The sequence below is a fragment of the Pristis pectinata genome, chromosome 3, assembly GCF_009764475.1.
Source record: "Pristis pectinata isolate sPriPec2 chromosome 3, sPriPec2.1.pri, whole genome shotgun sequence".
Lineage (NCBI taxonomy): Eukaryota > Metazoa > Chordata > Chondrichthyes > Rhinopristiformes > Pristidae > Pristis > Pristis pectinata.
The window spans coordinates 119,507,787-119,528,719 of NC_067407.1; the positions used below are offsets into that span (position 1 = coordinate 119,507,787).

At 39.3% G+C, this 20,933-nt stretch overlaps 1 protein-coding gene across 8 annotated transcripts in view; it reads right to left on the minus strand.

Annotated features, from left to right (window-relative positions):
• The window catches only part of ppm1ba (protein phosphatase, Mg2+/Mn2+ dependent, 1Ba), a 109,583-nt gene that overhangs the window by 13,615 nt on the left and 75,035 nt on the right, over window positions 1-20,933 (minus strand). For all 8 annotated transcript variants that reach the window (XM_052012120.1, XM_052012121.1, XM_052012115.1 and 5 more), the window contains exons 3-4: window positions 16,073-16,190; window positions 6,698-6,809 (exon numbers count right to left, since the gene is read on the minus strand). In XM_052012120.1, the coding sequence (XP_051868080.1) occupies window positions 6,698-6,809; window positions 16,073-16,190 (230 nt within the window). The remainder of the gene's footprint in view (window positions 1-6,697; window positions 6,810-16,072; window positions 16,191-20,933) is intronic.

The window sequence follows — 20,933 nt, forward strand, 5'->3', positions numbered from 1 at the left end:
AACTTGGGTGAGAAGGGGAATCAATGGAAAAAGAGGAAGACGTCATCGACGTGAGCTTGGCAAAGTCACTACAGGAGACTGGAGGAAACAAGACTAAGACATGACTTCAGAGTTAGGACAAAAGAGAACCTTAAAAATATGGCCCAGTGGACCACGAAATGGCAGAAAGTGGTAAATAGAGTTGAGTTTGTGATCTCAATCCCAGTTACAAAGTTGTGCATAAACTTCAAACATACTGCTGGAAGAGATAGGGGAGAAGTTTAAGGCGACAGCTGGAAGGAGAGAAAGAGATGAAGATAAAAGAACACATAAAATAAAAGCAAAAGTACGCTATTAGGTCCCTCATACCACCTCCATCATTCAGCAGGATTGTGGCTGATCAACACCACTTTCCAACATACAGATAACCTCATATCCCTTGATTCCTTCAATAGCTATAAATCTTATGATCTCAGTCTTGAATATACTTACCGACTATGACTACCTCTCGTGTACAGAACCCACCTCAGCTGGGTGAATAAATTGCATCTCATCTATGTCCAGAATGGCCACCTTTGAGAATATAATTTGGTAATGGACATGCCAGCTAGGGGAAATCATCAATTCCACATCTAACCTGACAATCCGCATAAGAATTTTGTATTTTTCATGAGAACATTTCTTATTCTTCCAAACACTAGAGAGTATACACCAATGTTTCTTTTACCCTCATGCACAAAGCCACCACGCCAGGAATTAATCTGATGAATTTTAACACCACTCCTCTAACCCTACTCTTTCTTATGTAGGGAGGTGAGACCTGCATATAATGTGCCACATATGGTCACACTAGCGCCCTATGTTATTGGAGCAAGATTTCTCTATTCTGACAGTAAAATCCTCTGGCAATAATAGCTAACATTCTTTCTAACTGCCTGCTGTATCTCTGTCCCTCTGAACACCAATACCTTTCAATCTCTTGCCATTTAAATCACCTTTTTATTTTCCTACCCAAGATGATGAATGTACATTTTTCTATATCGTACTCCATCTACCATATCCTTGTCCATTCATTTACCTGTCAACAACCCCATGAAGGCTCACAGCATCCTCCTCAGAACCCACTCTGCTAGTTTTATGTTAGCATCTGTGGCAGGTAAGTTACAGAAAGTAGTAAAAGTTAATGGTAGACCAGAGACTGGGAATTTTTCAGGAACCAGCAGCGGAGGACTAAAAAGCTAATAAGGAGGGAGAAAACTGATGACAAGAGTAAAATGGTAACTAATGTCAAAACAAACAGCAAGTTTCTATGGATATATATATATAAAAGAAAAAAGGCAGCTGAGGTAAGTATAGGAATCATGGAGAGTGAAACTGTAGTAATAAATGGAAACAAGGAAATGGCAGATAATTAAAACAATACTTTGCATCAAGCTTCATAGTTGTAGACATTGTAACTATCCCAAAGATAACAGATGGGCCAGTTTCAAATGAGAGAGAACAACTTTTAACAACCCCAATCACCAGAGATTAAGTACTGGAAAGACTAATAAGACTAAAGACAGATGAGTGAGCTCTGAGAGAGTACCAACAGACTGGAAAATGGCAAATGTGGTGCTGTTTTTCAAAAAGGGAGACAAAAAGCAGCAAACTGTAGATCAATTAATATCTGTTTTTACGAAGTTACTGGAGTGTATAATCAAAGGAGGAAAATCTAGCCATTTACAAAAGCTTAATGCAGTCAAAACAAGTCAACATGGATTTCTGAAACGGAAATCATGTCTGATAAGTTTACTTGAGCTCTTCAATTACAACAAGCATAGTTGATTGAGTGGAACCAATAGATGGAGTGCATTTGGAATTTGATCAGGTACCATATAAAAAGTTGCTGCATGAGATAAGAGCTCATGGTATTGTAAGGAAGGGAGGGGAGGGGAAGTGAATTGAAAACAGTCAGCCATAACCATACTGAATGATCATACAGAATCACTGCACTTATTTAAGTTTAAAATGCTAGTCTTAGACCCATTCTTCTCATCAAACTAAATGTCATTATGATCTCTGCTACATAGAGACAACTTCATGATGAGATCATTAACTAATCCCATGACATTGCAGGTCCAGTATGGTCTGTGCTCCAGAAGGTTCCAGAACAGGTTGGTCTAAGAAACCTTCCTGTAGACACTCTTATGAACTCCTGATCTGGGTTACCTTGGCCTTCTGATTTTTTTTCCAATCTATAAGTCAGAGTATGGAAACAGGCCCGTTGGCACAACTGGTCGATGCCGACCAAGATGCCCCATCCAAGCAAGTCCAATTTGCCAGCATTTGGCCCATAACCTTCTAAACCTTTCCAATCCATGTACCTGTCCAACTGTCTTTTAAAAGTTGTTATTGTACCTGCCTCAACCATTTCCTCTGGCAGCTCATTCCACATGGACACCACCCAGTATAAAGAAAGTTTTAATTATCTGCCATTTCCTTGTTTCCATTTATTACTACAGTTTCTATCTCCATGCTCCTCTTAAATCTTTTGCCTCTCACCTCAAACCTATGCTGTCTAGTTCTTGATACCCCAACTTTGGGGAAAAAGACTGAGTGCCTTCACCCTTTCTATGCCCCTCATGATTTTATACACCTCTATAAGATCACCTCTCAGTCTCTTATGCTCCAAGGAATAAAGTTCTAACCTGTCCAACCTCTCCCTATAACTCAGTCCCTCAAGTCCTGGCATCATCCTTGTTAATGTTTTCCACATTTTTTCCAGGTTAATAACATGGTGACCAAAACTTAACACAATACTCCAATTGTGGCCTCACTAGCGTCTTGTACAACTGCACCTTGACCTCCCAACTTTTATACTCAATGCCGACTTAAGACCAGCGTGCCGAAAGCCGCCTTCACCACCCTGTCTATCTGTGATTCTAGTTTCAGTGAACCATGTACTTGTACTCCAAAGTCCCTCTGTTCTACAACACTGTCCAAGGGCCCTGCCATTCACTGTGAAAGTCCTACCTGGATTTGACTTTCCAAAATGCAACACCTCACATTTAATCCAAATTAAACTCCATTTGCCATTCCTCGACCCACTTACTCAGCTGATCAAGATCCCCCTGTAATTTTTGATAACTTTCTTTATTGTCCACTATACCATCTATTTTAGTGTCATCTGCAAACTTACTAGCCATGCCCTCTACATTGCTATCGAGATTGTTGATATAGACGACAAACAACAATGGGTCCAGCACTGACCTGAGGCACACCACTAATCACGGGCCTTCAGTCCTAGAAACAACCTTCTACCATGACCCTCTGCTTTCTATAATCAAGTCAATTGGGTATTCAATCAGCCAGCTCTCCCTAGATTCCATGCCATCTAACCTTAAAGAGCAGCCTAGCATGCGTAACCTTATCAAAGGCCTTACCGAAGTCAATATAAACCACATCTACCACCTTGCCCTCATCAACTTTCTTGGTCACATCATCAAAAAACTCAATCAAGTTCCGAAGGCATGATCACCCATGCACAAAGCCATGCTGACTACCCCTAATCATTCCCATCTTTCCAGATGTACGTATATCTTAGCCCTCAGAATCCTCTCCAGTAACTTACCTACCACAGATGTTAGACTTACTGGTCTATAGTTCCCAGGTTTTTCTTTGCCATCCTTCTTAAATAAAGGCACAACAGTCGCTACCCTCCAGTCTGCCAGCACCTCACCCCTGGCTAATGATGATGCAAATATCGCAGCCAGGGACTCCACAATTTCTCCTCTAGCCTCCCAGTGTTCTTGGATAAACCTGGTCAGGCCTTGGATTTGTCTACCTTCATATTTTTAAGAGATCCAGCACCACCTCTACTGTAATGCAGACTACCCCAAGACCTCCCTATCTACTTTTCCTAGTTCCGAAGTCTTCATGTCTTTCTCTACGGTAAAAACAGAAGAGAAATATTCATCAAGGACCTTACCCATCTCCTGCAACTCCACACAAAGGTGTCCCCTTTGGATTTTGAGGGGCCCTATTTTCTCTCTCCAGTTACTCTTTTTCCCTTAATGGGTTTTCCTTAATCTTCTCTGCCAAGGTTATCTCATGTCTCCTTTTTTCCCTCTTGATTTCCTTCTTGAGTATACTCTTTCATCCTTTATACTCCTCTAGGGATTCACTTGATCCCAGCTGCCTGTACCTGACCCATGCCGCTTTCTTTTTCCTGGCCAGGGCCTCAATATCCCTCATCATCCAGGGTTCCCTACTCCTCCCAGCCTTGCCTTTCCCTCTAACAGGAATATGCAAACCTTGAGCTCTTACCATCTCACCATTAAAAGCCTCCCATTTGCCTATGGTCCCTTTGCCCAAAAGCAACCTATTCCAATCAACTTTTGCAAGCTCGTCTCATACTGAAAAAATACATCTTACCCCAATTTAGAACTTGAACATGTGGACCAGTTCTGTCCCTTTCCATAACTATTTTAAAACTAATAGAATTATGAACACTGATCCCAAAGTGCCCCCCACTCCCCCCCACTGTCACCTCAGTCACTTGCCCTGCCCTATTACGCAAGAGTAGGTCGAGCTTTACCCTCTCCCAAGTAGGGCCCTCTGTATATTACCCAAGGAAACTTTCCTGAATGCACTTAACAAATTCCACCCCATCTAAACCCTTAATAGTATGACGGTAGATTAAAATCACCCACAATTATTACCATACCTTTCTGATGAGCTGCCATTATTTCTTCTGTTATACTCTGTGAAATCTTATGGTTACAGTTAGTGGTTTGACCACCACCCTCACAAGAAATAGTAAAGGCAAGAAGTCACTTATCTCTGCCCATACCGCTTTTACATTCTGGATTTGTGAGCGTAGATCATCTCTCTCTATTAAGCTAAGATCAGCATTATTAACAGAGCCACTCCTCCAATTTTTCCAAGCTTCCTGTCCTTCCTAAATGTCATGGAGCTTCATAACAGAAGAAAAATAGGCAGATTGGTTTACAGAAGGTATTCCAGATTTCTGAGCCTTCTTAAATTACGATGATCAAAGAGGCATACAATACTTTAGCCTGGACTGAGGTAATATTTTCACAGGGTTAGCATACTGTCCTCATCTTTGTGATTTATGTTTCGATTTAGAAGGTCCAATATCTAATACATATAATTAACTAATCTTAACCTTATTTCCAACCAAAAATGTTGACTCAAGTATTAATTAGCATTATTCTTGCTCCTCATTCTTCCTATAAAAATGCCTCATTTGATTGTTCTTATTTGAACTTCACCTATGTCTGCATGATTTCTATTATTCTTGCCTTCATTAGTCGAGGCATTGAGTTCAAGAGTCATGAAGTTATACTGCAGCTTTATAAAACTTTAGTTAGGCAGCATCTGGAGTACTGCATTCAGTTCTGGTTGCTCCATTATAGGAAGGATGTCGAGGCTTCAGAGAGGGTGCAGAAGAGGTTTACCAAAATACTGCCTGGATTAGAGGGCATGTGCTATGAGGATAGGTTGGACAAATTTGGCTTGTTCTCTCTGGAGTAGCAGAGGCTGAGGGGAGACCTGATAGAGGTTTATAAGATTACGAGAGGCAGAGATAGAGTAGACAGCCAGTATTTGTACCTCAGGGTTGAAATGTCTAATACCAGAGGGCATGCATTTAAGGTGATGGGGGTAAGTTCAAAGGAGATGTGCGGGGCAAATTTTTTTTATTCATAGAGAGTGGTGAGTGCCTGGAATGTGCTGCCTGGGGTAGTGGTGGAGGCAAATACGATGGGGGCGTTCAAGAAGCTCTTAGATAGGCAGATGAATGTGACGGAAGTGATAGGATACGGACATTGTGTTGGCAGAAGGGATCAGTTTAGTTGGGCATTTTATTACTAATGTAATTGGTTTGGCACAACATTGTGGGCCGAAGGGCCCGTTCCTGTGCTGTACTGTTCTGTGTACTATAAGTATTAGTCTATAAACACCATCTCATTATTCCTTTTTTGCACTATTTATTTTGTAACTTACAGTAATTTTATGTCTTTGCACTGTACTACTGCCACAAAACAACAAATCTCACGGCATTTGAGACAGTGATAATAAGCCTGATTCTGATATACACATCATTTGCACTGTTCTATGCATTCTCTCTGACTTCAAAAAACTCAAATCACTTTAAATACAATTTTCTCTTAGAAATCTTTGCTGACTTTTCATGCTCATCTCCATGATTTTCTGAAAGCTTGCCTACCACTGATATTAAACTGGTAACCTGACAACTGCTAAGTTTATTCCTTTTCCCTTTAATGAATCCATATGACATTACAAAGTCCTCCAGTCCTTTGGCACTATCGTGTATCTGAAGAGGAATGGAAGATCTTAGCCAACGCAAATGCAATTTCTATTTTTGTCTATTGGAAAAGGATGCATCCCGCTACCTTATCAACTGCCAATATTCCGAGTACCCCTCTCTCTATTAGTTATCCCTTTGTTTAGCTTTGACTCTAATGCATTTAGGAAAATTTTCTATTCTGTAATGTGATAGGGAATATGATTACTTTAGAAACAGATAATCGATAAGAAACCATGCAGGAGGATTGAAGAGTTTTGTTCACTGTAACCAGTTGTCTTGTTCCTCATAATTTAACCAAATGGACAGTCAAAAAAATTATTATAAAAGCACCTTACATGCTAAGTTTATGACCGTCATTACAGATGCAAAATATTTTGTACTCACTTGCTTGCAAGGCCTCCTCCTGGGGGAAGATTAGGGATGTTCTCCATAGAGAGGGTACGCATCACATGAACCAAATCAGGCATCCCTTCTTCACTGGGTTTCAACATGATTTCTAGTTTCGATAATTAAAAAGACACATTTAATTAAAGGTACCTTTAAGCTACAAATTTACTCGTGCTCTGTGGGGCTATCAACAAAATTAAGAACTTATACAGGCAGTCCCCGGGTTAAGAATGTGCAACTTATGGACACGTGCACGTGAGCAGACTCCCATATTATTAAATTCAAAGGTCCTCTGTAAGTACACAGGTGTCAGTCAAGAAGTAATGTATCATTTTTGATAAAAGATGGCTTAGTTATATTAGATACAAGTGTCAGAAAGCAAAATTCTGCACTTAAGTATCAACTCTCAGAGTCAGTCCTAAGGAAGTAAAAAACCAGAGCTGCAAAGCTTTAAATGAAATTGAATGCTGAGGGTATTCCATTGTTAAGAGCTGATGGCACCAGGGTCCTGGATCACAGTACTTCCTCAATCAATACCAACAAAATAGGTTGGTCAGTCATTTGTGTTTGTGTGGGATTGCAGCTTGTATAAAGTTGATGCTCTGTCTACGCAAACTACAGAGTGCATTTCAAAATAATACAGAATGCATTTTGAATAAAGATCAAAATGTAGTAAAATACCATACAAATGCAGGGCTTTCCTTGAAACTAACACTTGTTGAACCCAAATAAAAAGAATAGCTGATTTTCAACACCAGATCTAAAACAAAAGTCACTTGAACCCCAAAAATGTTTTTCATGCATGAAGTGCAGATGAGATATACTAATTTAAATATTTTACATCTTTCAGCACATATAAGATCAAACTTTGAGGTAACTTGAAGGGATATCCTCGTCAGAAATGTGTTTGGTCTGTACACTAAAAGATTACATCTGAGGTAAATATTGGGCTGGATTGTGCTTGACCCAGCCCATTTCTCACATTGAGGTCGTGAGGTAACTGTGATCTCACTCATCTATTGCAGTTGCGCAGCTCCCAACATTCTTTGGTCTCACTTGTGTTACTGTTCCTGAAGCAGAGCAATCAGGGACTGCACTGCAGATAACAGAAACTAATGTCCTGCCCTGATGACTTACTGACAGCTGCTCTACTGATCAGAGACAAACATAAACAAATGTTTAATAAAACAAGTATTTTACAAAATAGTTCAAGTAATTAAAATTAGAAAACACTTATAAAAATTTGTTGAAAACCATCCTACTCAAGTAAATTAAATCAATAATATTAACTAAAATAAAGTTAACAAAATAAATAACTTACTTTTTAGTGACGGTCAACAACCCCTTTCCAATAAATGGAGCAGGACTAGATACCTCAGCTATGGCTGGCCCAAGGCTGAGGGGCACATACAAAACGTATCTGGCCCCACATACTCATCATGTTATGGAATGCACTTGGATGTATTGGCATCCAAGGGGATGGCGGGAAGTTCAGTGCGCAACCACTGTCTGGCTGTCAGTGAAAAGTGGCTCATTTTGCCCATAGTATACTCCATTTATGATCTTAAGGAAGCATTCTATTCACAAAGTTACTCTTTATTTTGATTATCAACTAAAATCTAGCTCACTTTCAGAAGACAGTTACAACAAAACCATTGAAACTGACACCCACATAATTTTGAAAACTATGAACATAAATTAGCATGAGGCTCTTATGAAATCTGCTAAGGTGAGTAAACAAAAATCCAGAAACGTCACTGGATTCCACCATCTTATATTTCACAATTGTCCAACAATGAGGTGAATATCCCAAGTGACTTGAAAAAAAAATTGACCTTTTCCCATCGTGCAGTTGGAATGGTGGAGAGAGGAAGCCGAGGATTCACTGTAACCAGAACTAAACTAAAATTTACATGTGCTACCCACTTAACAGCCAAATGCATTTTCAAGTCTTTTCTATCCTCTCATAACCTGCCTCCTGAATTCCAAAAGGCGCAGTCTCACAAACCCTGCATGCTTTAACAAGATTAGACACTTATTTTGAAGTACAAGCAGATTCTCCAATCTTTTGAGGAAGCAATTAACCCCACCTCAGTGGTGGAATCAAGTATCTACCAAAAGCAACAGCTCCCAGTAGGAGGAATAACTTTCATTTCTATTAAAATATGTGCATTTAAAAATATTTTGATTCTTCTATTTTCTCTTCACCTATATTTTTATGATATAGCTTTACTTTTAATTATTGCTCAAGAGGAGAAAAATATTTAATACCATACTCATTGTTCTACATTTGTAATACACTGCTGTGCATTTTTAAGCTTTGAATGATGTATAAAAAAAACTGATATAAACTGGTCTGATTGAAAACTAACTGGTTTGTGAGCTAACTGAATGTCAGACACCACCTTTTTGCAAAGTATTCCAGGACAATTCAAGCAGTTCCTGATTCCCCAGAAATCCATCCATGTTCAAAATAATGTGTTTTCTGTGGTGATTTAGAATCATATCACATTCACAATATAATGAATGAAAAATCTTGGGCAAATAAGCATTCAATGACCAAATTGTATATTGATCAGTAATATTGTAATACCAGTAATATTTGATTTGTCTTCCCTGATGTATTGATTACAATATGAATTCATGGATTACTCACTGAAAAAACATCCAAAAAAAAAGTTTATTATGTAGTTTATGATAATCTACTCTATCCAAGTTTTTAATCACACATTACATGAGATGTTCCAACAACATCTGCTTACTTCTGATGATGCTTTCTATAAAGGACAGTGTAATGAGGGAATCCCATCAGATAGGCTTTGCCAAAAGGCCTGATGCCAGCTGCGGACTTCACCTGATCAAACAGCAAAGTTAACAATTCAAAATACTACTGTTTTAATCAAACCAGGACAAGCAGCAAGACTACAGATGCAAGCAACACAGCTGACTCCACATGCTAGTTAACAATTATTTTTAGTAAACAATTCATATTTCCCATCATGAAGCCATCTGTATTATTTGAAGAGGAGAAAAAAATTAGATTCTTTGAAGACTTCCACAAAAATTATTACAAGTCTATTCAGCAAATAAACAAATAAAACAAAGTATTAAATATCATGTTGGAACCAAGAAACAAATCACAAATTACAAAAACAATGATCATTCATCTCAAATGGCTCACCTAATTTCTTCAAGACAAAGCTTTCTTTCTCAAGCCATCCAGATTGCTGCTATGTACCCAACCTCATAATACTCATTCTTCAAAAATTGCAGTAATTGACAAAAGGAAACTGAAATTTATATGCTTTGATGGACATCACTAATAAAAGTATAATTTCAAGTTGTTCCTGCAACACAATACATTCTACAGTTTCATACTAATGACATGAAACAGATTCAATGATGTTTTGTGAAATCTATCAGCATCAAGTAGAATGCTAAGTTTCAATATCTGTGGTAATGCCATGTTATGACATTGCACCTTATTGTCTACCTTCACTGCACTTTCTCTGTAGCTGTTACACTTTATTCTGCATTCTGTATCGTTTTACCTCGTACTACCTCGATGCACTGTGTAATGAATTGATCTGTATGAACAGTATGCAAGATGTTTTTTACTGTACCTCTGTACATGTGATAATAATAAACCAATTCCAATTCCAAGGTATACTGTACACTTCATTTCATTCTTTACTGATCCAACCATCTATCCCAAAGAGATCTTGTTACATCTTACCAAAAGGAGGCAAATGAATTTACCTTTCTTGTCTGTTTTTTCTACTTGCAAGCCTGCTGAGTCAGGTCATGTCACCATGTCTCAATCATAACCCCAACAAGAAACAAAATTACATCTGCCAAAATTCAGGCAGCAACAAGAATCCTCAATACACAATGACTTCCACTGGTGCAGAGGAGAACAACCAATTAGACATGACTATAGATCTTTATATCAAAAGAAATCCTGCAGCTACACCTTGGTAACGACAAATAATTTTTGCTTCAACAGCGATTAATAGCGTCTTGCTTTGATATTATTCATCACTCCTAAGCTACCACTTCACAGAGTCAGCAATGGAGGGTCTATGAATACTAATCAAACATGACCACTGCTTCCTTTTGACTCTGATGTGCTTTTCTCTTTTTTTATATATACAGTGGCAGGCAAAAGTTTGGGCACCCCTGGTCAAAACTTCTGTCACTGTGAATAGCTAAGCGAGTAAAAGATGACCTGATTTCCAAAAGGCATAAAATTAAAGATGACACATTTCTTTAATATTTTAAGCAAGATTACTTTTTTATTTCCATCTTTTACAGTTTCAAAATAACAAAAAAGGAAAAGGGCCCAAAGCAGAAGTTTGGTCACCCTGCATAGTCAGTACTTAGTAACAGCCCTTTTGGCAAGTATCACAGCTTGCAAACACTTTCTGCAGCCAGCTAAGAGTCTTTCAATTCTTGTTTGGGGGATTTTCACCCATTCTTCTTGCAAAAGGCTTCTAGTTCTTTGAGATTCTTGGGCTGTCTTGCATGCACTGCTCTTTTGAGGTCCATCCACAGATTTTCGATGAAGTTTAGGTCGGGGGACTGTGAGGGCCATGGCAAAACCTTCAGCTTGTGCCTCTTGAGGTAGTCCATTGTGGATTTTGAGGTGTGTTTAGGATCGTTATCCTGTTGTACAAGCCATCCTCTTTTCACCTTCAACTTTTTTTTAACAGACGGTGTGATGTTTGCTTCCAGAATTTGCTGGTATTTAATTGAATTCATTCTTCCCAGTGAAATGTTCCTCGTGCCACCGGCTGCTGCACAAGCCCAAAGCATGATGGATCCACCTCCATGCTTAACAGTTGGAGAGGTGTTCTTTTCATGAAATTCTGCACCCTTTTTTCTCCAAACTCTCCTGCGTCCTCACCACAAAATTCAGCGTCAGAAGTTTGCAAAGGAACATCTAAACAAGCCTGATGCATTTTGGAAACAAGTCCTTTGGACCGATGAAGTTAAAATAGAACTTTTTGGCTGCAATGAGCAAAGGTATGTTTGGAGAAAAAAGGGTGCAGAATTTCATGAAAAGAACACCTCTCCAACTGTTAAGCACGGGGGTGGATCGATCATGCTTTGGGCTTGTGTTGCAGCCGGCAGCAGGAGGAACATTTCACTGGGAAGAATGAATTCAATTAAATACCAGCAAATTCTGGAAGCAAACATCACACCGTCTGTTAAAAAAAAGTTGAAGGTGAAAAGAGGATGGCTTGTACAACAGGATAACGATCCTAAACACACCTCAAAATCCACAATGGACTACCTCAAGAGGCACAAGCTGAAGGTTTTGCCATGGCCCTCACAGTCCCCCGACCTAAACTTCATCGAAAATCTGTGGATGGACCTCAAAAGAGCAGTGCATGCAAGACAGCCCAAGAATCTCAAAGAACTAGAAGCCTTTTGCAAGAAGAATGGGTGAAAATCCCCCAAACAAGAATTGAAAGACTCTTAGCTGGCTGCAGAAAGTGTTTGCAAGCTGTGATACTTGCCAAAAGGGTTGTTACTAAGTACTGACTATGCAGGGCTTTGGGCCCTTTTCCTTTTTTGTTATTTTGAAACTGTAAAAGATGGAAATAAAAAAGTAATCTTGCTTATAATATTAAAGAAATGTGTCATCTTTAACTTTATGCCTTTTGGAAATCAGGTCATCTTTTACTCGCTTAGCTATTCACAGTGACAGAAGTTTTGACCAGGGGTGCCCAAACTGTTGCATGCCACTGTATATACAACCAGTGCTGGAAAAACTCCTGCTGCCAAACCTGCTCTATGATTTAATAATTGCTCAATTTCTCCATTACTTCTTACTTCATCCTTCCAAAAATTACAGCCTTATCAAAAATAACATCACATGGATTTGACTGACATCCCACATTTCTTTGTAATTTTTTTAGTGATCTGGTTTTTTCACTACATTGCTCTTTTCTGCTACTGCTGATCACCCGTTCATCTCTCACATTTCAATTTTAGGTGTGACTCAATGTCACACCTGGTGAAATGCTGTTTTGACAGCAAAGAAAATCACCATCACCTCACCCAGTAGTACTTTATTAATGTAGAGGCCTGGACTGATGAATGGTAAGCAAGAGTTCAAATTCCACCACAGCAATGGACAGTTAAATTCATTTAATAAGTTCTAGAAATCAACTATTTTAATTCAGTACACAAAGGAAAACTTTTCTTCAAGGCAACATTCAGAGGATGCAGATTTATTATGACTGGCAAAGGAACAACATTAAGGAAAAAATAAGAATCTCCAAATAAGAAATCTGAAATTATAACAAGTAGTACTGGAAACACTTCTGATAGTTCTGATGAAAGGCTACCATCAAGATCAACTGTTCCTCTCTGCAGATGCTGCCTGGCATGCTAAGTACTTCTAACATGTTCTGTTTTATTTCTATCAGAAAGCATCTTTCTTGTTCATGTAATGAGTTGGATTGAATTTAATGTACATCCTTAAAATCATAGACAAAAGCATATTCACTTGAAACATTTCTCAGAGTCAGATGAATACTTTACAGATAAACCAGAGTTATGGGAAAAGCAGGAGTACGGCACTAAAATGGGATAGCTCTCCCTACTAGCCGTCTTTTGTGATATATCATTCCATGATATCCCAATGAATCTCCTGTGATCCAGAAAACTTATGTGCTGGTTCAAATTTTTGCACAAATGTACTTATGATGAATTCTAAAAAAATTACCCCATCATATATCTGCATAGGGTTGAAAAGGTTGACCTACAGACCTCTGCAGCTAAAAGTAGTTTAATTGAAGCCCCGACTACACTGAGGTGCATCATTTAACGATATTGGCTTCACCAACCTTGGCTTTTTGGGAAAGTGTTTCAGATTTCTGCAATTCCACGTAGGATAAATGCTGCTTGAATTCGTCACTCAATATCCTAACTTGTGTCTGCGAACAGTCATTGTTCACCATTTGATGATTTGAGTGCATAATCTCAGTGCATCAAAACAGACTGTTGCATTATTGGAGATGCAGCCTGTTCTTCCAAGGAAACACAAGCAGCTTAGCAGTGATACAAGTAATTGTCATCAAAATGATACATCCTCTTTAGCTATTTACACTAAAATGTTACAGAAGATTAACTCCTCTCTTAAAAAGAACTGGACAGAAACAGACTGTCTGTTATTCTCAATGCTGGGAAGATAAAGCCAGCAAGTACCAAGGAAAATCAGTGGATGCTCACCCACTCAAAGATCTTAACAATTAGTCCTTGGCAGTTATACCTCAACTACTATGTCAAAAAACAGTGAAATTAATTAGAAAAGCAGAAATCCAGAAACAAACAACGAACACAAAATTCTGGAGGAACTCAGCAGGTCAGACAGCATCTTTGCAGGGAAATCAACAGTCAAGGTTTCCGTGCGAGATCCTTGATCAGCATTGGAAAGGAAGAAGGCAGAAGCCAGAATAAAAGGGTAGGGGGAGGGGAGGAGCACGAGCTGGCAGGTGATAGGCAAGTCCAGGTGAGGGGGGAAGGTAGGTAGTGGGGGGATGTAAGGTAAAAATGATATGAGAAGCTGGGAGGTGATAAGTGGAAGTGGCAAAGGGCTGAAGAAGGAGGAATCTGATGGGAGAGGACAGTGGACCGTGGAAATAAAGGGAAGGAGGTAGGCAGGGGAAGGGAAGAAGGGGTGAAGGGGCCACAGGAATGAGGGAAAACAAGGGGGGGGGGGGAAGGAAAACAGAGGGGTGTGGTTACCGGAAGTTAGAGAAATCAATGTTTATGCCATCAGGTTGGAGAGTACCAAGAAGGAATACGAGGTGTTCCTCCTCCAACCTGCGTCTGGCCTCAACATGGCAGTGGACGAGGATGTGGACAGACATGTCAGTATGGGAATGAGAAGTGGAATTAAAATGGCTGGCCGCTGGGAGATCCCGTCTGTTGCGGCAGACGAAGTGAAGGTGCTCAACGAAGTGGTCCCCCAATCTGCGTCGGGTCTCACCGATGTAGAGGAGGCCGCACCGGGAGCCCCGGATGCAATAAATAACCCCAATGGATTCACATGTGAAGGACTGCCTCACCTGGAAGGACTGCTTGGGGCCTTGAATGGCGGTGAGGGATGAGGTGTTGGGGCAGGTGTGACACTTTGCATGGCTGCAGGGAGAAGTGCCTGGAGGGTGATCGATGGGGAGGGACAAGTGGACAAGGGAGTGATGGAGAGAGCGATCCATGCAAGAGCAGAGAGGGGAGGGAAGATGTGCCTGGTGGTGGGATCTTGTTGGAGATGACGGAAGTTGCGAATCCATGATTAAAGTTATCAAAGAATGTGAATCCAGAAACAAAGTTAGCCCTCCTATCATTAAAACATTTTGACAATAGACCCTGTATTTAAAAAGCAACAAGAAATGATGTAGCAGGAAAAATGTACATAGCTTTTGGTAATTTCCACATAAAGTATTTATGAAGCACTTTAATTCTTAATAATTATTACGGGGGAGAACATCTTGAATGGAACTTGGCAAAATCCTTTGTAATCCAGACACTTTTACAACATACATTATCCAGGAAGTTGCAACCTATTGAGAATCGATACACCATCCTTTACTAAACTGTCTGCCTTCAGAAGGCACAAAGCCTGGGAACATCTTTGTAGCCTGAGGAATGGAGAATGAAATAACCAATAAAAGGGAAAATACTGGATCATTTGTAATACTGGAGGGAATTACATTCAGAGGGCGCTGGTCCTTGTTGAATGTGTTCTTAGATGGATCCAACAATGATTAGTTTAAACTTAGTTGAAATTCTCTCCAGGTTAACAAATACAGTTGTCCTAAGTACAAACACAATGTCATCATTTTCTGGAAGACATTTTAAATTTGGGAACCATCTCATGCCTCTACAAGTATATTCAACTGGACTGTTTTTATACAAGATTCAACTACTCAGGTCTTGGTGGTAAATCTAGCAAGGCAAAATAAGAGTGCTCAGCACAAAAGTTAAAAAAAATGGTAAACATATGTATGGGTGATGAACAACATATTCTGAAAATAACTGGAAAAAGCACCCACACTCTAAAAGGGAAAAAAATGATAAAGCCACGACCAACCAGCACCACTCTACTAAAGCTTTCATAGCAACACATTTAAGGACTATTTTTATTCAATTACACATTCTGGTAAAAATATAGACAAGTGGAGAAAGGTTTCTTAAACGTTCCTCGACCTTAAGATGTTTCAGTCTCTGGGGAACTAAAAGCATTAAATAGATTCTTGAAAACAGTTATTTCTTAAATGATTATGTGGTGATAAATTCATTGAATCTTTTAAAAAATATCTCAAGCTAAGAGAAACAATTAAGCCAAACCTATCCTACCTTCAACACGAGACTCCAGGTATTTATCCAGTTCAGCATCTTTTCTCACCGCCTCTTCTGAAACCTTGGGAGCATTAGGGAAGCAGACCAGTACAATGCTCATATTGTCTCTACTTCCCTACAGAAACAAATTAAGTAATATGCATTGAGAACTATTGTAAGAACATCATTTTACAGGATTATCAGACAGACCAGTCACGTTCATAGAACTGGCAAAGTTAAGCAGGGGACACATTACTAAGTTCATTCATTTTCCAAATGATGCAAGTTGTTTTTTTGGCACATTTAAATATACAGTTGAATTTTGAGGCATTATAAAATAATTCTTTTTCAATTTCTTGACAAGGTCACATAGCATTTCCTTATCGGCACATGAAATTGCAGTAACTTCCTATGGTTAATTAATATCCTTGTATTAATATGAAATATTTGTGCCACAAAGTAGAAGTTATTTGAAACCTACATGTGCCACTAGTTTCTAAATTAAGCATAACTTTGAAATTCAGCACAATTATATTTCTTGTCTTTGTTTTTTTCTCGACCATGTTAACATAAAGCAATTCTGAATTGGGAAGCCACCAAAAGACACCTTATGTTGAGAAGTAAAGACATAACAAAAATGATCATCCATAACTAATTGAATAACAATAATTCAAATTCAAAAGAAAAAGCATATTATATTGTAATGGATCAGAAGATTGGGAAAAATGTAGACATCAGCACAGGATGACAAAATAAATTAAAAAAAGAAAATAGTGAGAATAAATTAGCAAGAAATGTCGAAACAGGTTGGGCTTCTGCTAGCTTTTTTTTACATAAGGAAGTGAATAGGTAAATGGAAACGAATGCAGATGCTGGGATTTGGAGCAACCTGCTGGAAATCTGCTGGAAGAACTCAGCTGGTCAAACAGCATCCATGGTGGGGGGGGGAGGAAGTGCCGACATTTTGGGTCGATAAACTGCATCAGTGAATAGGTAAAAACTGGTCCATAAGAGGATTAGAGTGCAAAATTAATAATGTTAAATAAGGAAGAGACTTGAAACAAATATTTTGCATCTGTCTCGAGGGCAGGAGAAGAACTAGGTAAACATAGGACTAAAGACTGACAAGTCCCCAGGACCTGGAGATACAAGAGACTGCAGATGCTGGAATCTGAGGCAAAAAAAAGTCTGGAGGAACTCAGCCGGTCAAGCAGCATCTACAAAGGGAAAAGGACCCGCTGAGTTCCCCTAACAGTCCTCAGGACCTGATGGCTTGCAATCCAGGATCTTAAAAAAAAATGAAAATCAAAAGAGTACTGATGCTGGAAAGCTGAAATAAAAGCAGGAAATGCTAGAAACACTCAGCAGGTAAGACAGCATCAGTGAAAACAGAGTGAACATTTCAAGTCAAAGATTCACTCGAAATGGGACAGGACAAAATGTTTTAAGTTGCAGAGAAGGTGGGGGGAATGGACAGGACAAAAGGAATCTCTCTGATAAGGTGAGGCCTGGGTTGCCAAGGGGATAAACTGTACAGGTTCTCTGGTCAATGGGTTAACGAGGGCAGTTAAAGAGAGGTAACAAACAAAGCAGTGTAAAAACTTGTGGAATCTAGGGCTGTAGGACATGGCTAGCTGGTCAGGCTGTGCTAACAGAGACAGAAAAACTGATGAATGACTTATAGCAGTAATGACTAGTTCTGATACAGAGAGGGGAGTTACCCAAAGTCGTGGAATTCAATTCAGAGTCTGGAAAGCCACAACATGCTCAGATAGAAGATCTTCAACCTTACTTTGAACCTCGTTTTAACAGTGCAGGATGCCACATACAACTACGTCAAAGTGGGAATGGGGTGGAGAACTAAAATGGCAAGCAGCAGGAAGCTGAGGGACCCTTCCCGTGGATTGAACTGCCTCTGGTTTCTCCAATGTAGGGGAGACCATATTGTGAACATCAAATTCAGTATTCTAGTATTGAAGTGCAGGTAAATCATTGCTTCACCCAAAGGCCTGCTTAGGTTCCTGGATGGTGGAAAGTGAAAATGTGCAAGGACAGGTATAGCATCAGAAAAGGCTCATTACATTGACTGCTGAGATGAAGAGATTATTTATGAGGAACCATGAAGCAGGTTGGATTTTTTAGAAGGATGAGAGGTGATAGTATTAAAAATTTAGTATTCTGAGAGTAGATGCCAAAAGGATGTATCCCTTGTGTGTATGTGTGTGGCAGAATCTAGAACAAGGGGTGTAATTTTGGAATAGGCACTTATTGATTAAAAATTAATGATGAGGAATAAGGTCAGGGATGTGCATCTTCAGAACTCTCTCTCCCAGAGATCTGCAGAGCCAGAGTCAGAGTCATTGTGTATATTCAAAGCAATATTTTGGATAATTTTAAGAGTTATGGGGAACGGATAGAAGAGTAGAGTTGGAGCAAAATCAGATTAGTCATTATCTTTCTCATCAAATGACAGAGCAAGGTGAGAAGTTGAATGATTCTGTTTCTAATGCTCCTACATTTGAAACAGTATTTGTTTTCAGCAATAAGTAAGTGAGTTGTTATTTAGATTTTCTGAAGTGTCGAACATTCAGTTTCATGCATAGGGCAGCACGGTAGGGTAGCGGTTAGCGTAATGTTATTACAGCGCCAGTGACCTGGGATCAATTCTGGCCGCTGTCTGTAAGGAGTCTGTACGTTCTCCCCATGTCTGCGTGGGTTTCCTCCAGGTGCTCCAGTTTCCTCCCACATTCCAAAGACATACAGGTTAGGAAGTTGTGGGCATGCTACGTTGGCGCCAGAAGCGTGGCGACACTTGCAGGCTGCCCCCAGAACATTCTACGCAAAGATGCATCTCACTGTGTGTTTCGATGTACATGTGACTAATAAAGAAGTTTTATCTTACCTTGCACAGAAAATAACATTTCAGTTTTACTGTCATTCCACAACAAGAAAATACCTGAAAAATGTGGTTTCCACACAGGATGTATAGGTATCAAGATGATTCAACAATGAACAGGCAAAAGGTACTCCTACTGACAGCACACTTTAATATATAGCATCTGGAATATTATCTCCAGTGAGATGAGATTTCATTGTATAATGGATCAGGCCATGAGGGGCTGAGTGGCCTACTCCTGCTATTATTTTTTTACATGAATCCTGACGCACAATACCACCACCTCAGCCCAGACTCCACCACCTCTCCCAACACTTTGTGTGTGTGCAGCAGCATGTGAAGGAAAGATTATTCAAATTAGAACTTCAACTGATTAATGGGTTCACCAACTTTAGCTTAAAAGAAAAATGAGATGACTTATAAAGATTGAAAAAAAATGGTTGCTAGTAGGGTATGTCAAACTTCCCTGCCTGCATCAAACCAAATGAAGGCTCAGCACATGCAACAATTCGTAACAGAATTCCAGAATCCAAAATGTCTGCTGAGCTAAAAAAGCTTACAGAGAAAAATCTGTACTGCCATAAACATTATGAAGAAACAACACTGATACATGAATCTGAACCAGAGAGCCAACTACACGTACAATTCTCTGACTCATACTCCTGGTGAGGAAATCTTCCTGTCAGGAGTGCAAAATTTACTCTAAAGAAATCCAACAAAGGCTTCTTCCTTAAAAGTCATTAAGGCACATCCATTCACATTCCTCGAGATCAGAGTCTGCCACTACTTTATAAAGACTCTTGAGATTTGTTGAATTAATGATATAAACTAATTTTCAATAATGATCCACTGATAGACCCAAATTTCCTTTTGAATTCTCTGGTGGTTTTCATTTCACTTGTACCACCTCCTGTTCTTGCTTTCTTTTTCAACTAAACAGACTAAAACTATACAATCCTGGAAATGTGATGTCTAAAACACATACTCAGTAGTCATAAATTCATAACTGCCTATAGAAAATTTAAGAGCTGCACATTCAGACTTACACCACACAATGGTAATCTTAGGCAATTTCCTCCTTTGTCTTTTTCTCAGACAACACAATCACCAGAACTATGTAGACATGAGCACAGTTTAGTATCTCTTAATTACCACAATATATGATGGGTCTCCTTAATGAAGGAAACAGACTTTAAACAAAATGCCTATTCAATCTGTCCATGAGATACTGAGTTAGAAAGATTGAGGACCAGATCAAGAGCATAAATTACATACATGTTGGTTAAACATCAACTTCTTGCAGGAATAAGTTGTCGACTCATGCAGCGAGTGTGGTTTTATTGCAAAATATGCCCAACAGCAGTGCATGGAGCAAAGGGGAAATTAGGAATATGTATCCAAGCCAATGAGGTTTCCTGGAATTTTCTGGCATTGCAGAGGAAGTTCAGTGCTATTTTCTCCTAAATTAGCCAAAGGATTTTAAACTTTTTTTCCCTTCACCAATTGCCTGGTAAAGGGTCAGGTGGTTCATGGTACCCATAAGCAATGCTGATATTAGACTCAATATACTGTCTAATCGTATATGTTAGGAAGTGGAATGACATACATAAACACTTAAATTAGTTATCAGACACAGCATCCCAACAAGAGCTTTCATAACAGATCGGCTTAAATATTACCGATTGAAACAGCTAGAGAAATTCCGTCACTCAATCAAGTCCTTTGCCATAATGGCACAGTTGTGCATGAAGCAGCCAATAAAATTGTTTGTTCTTGTAAACAATGCATTCAAAAAAATCAATGGACCTGAGCAAATCTGTTTGGTTTATAATGGATATAGATAGTGGTAGCTGGAATCTCCTGTTAAAAAAATCCCTTGAGGTGAAATCGCTGTTGTTGCTCTCCTTTGTCAAACGCAAGAAAAGACCCTGTCACTTGTACTTCATCATGGAGCAATGTCTGTGTTGTAGGGATATTGGTACC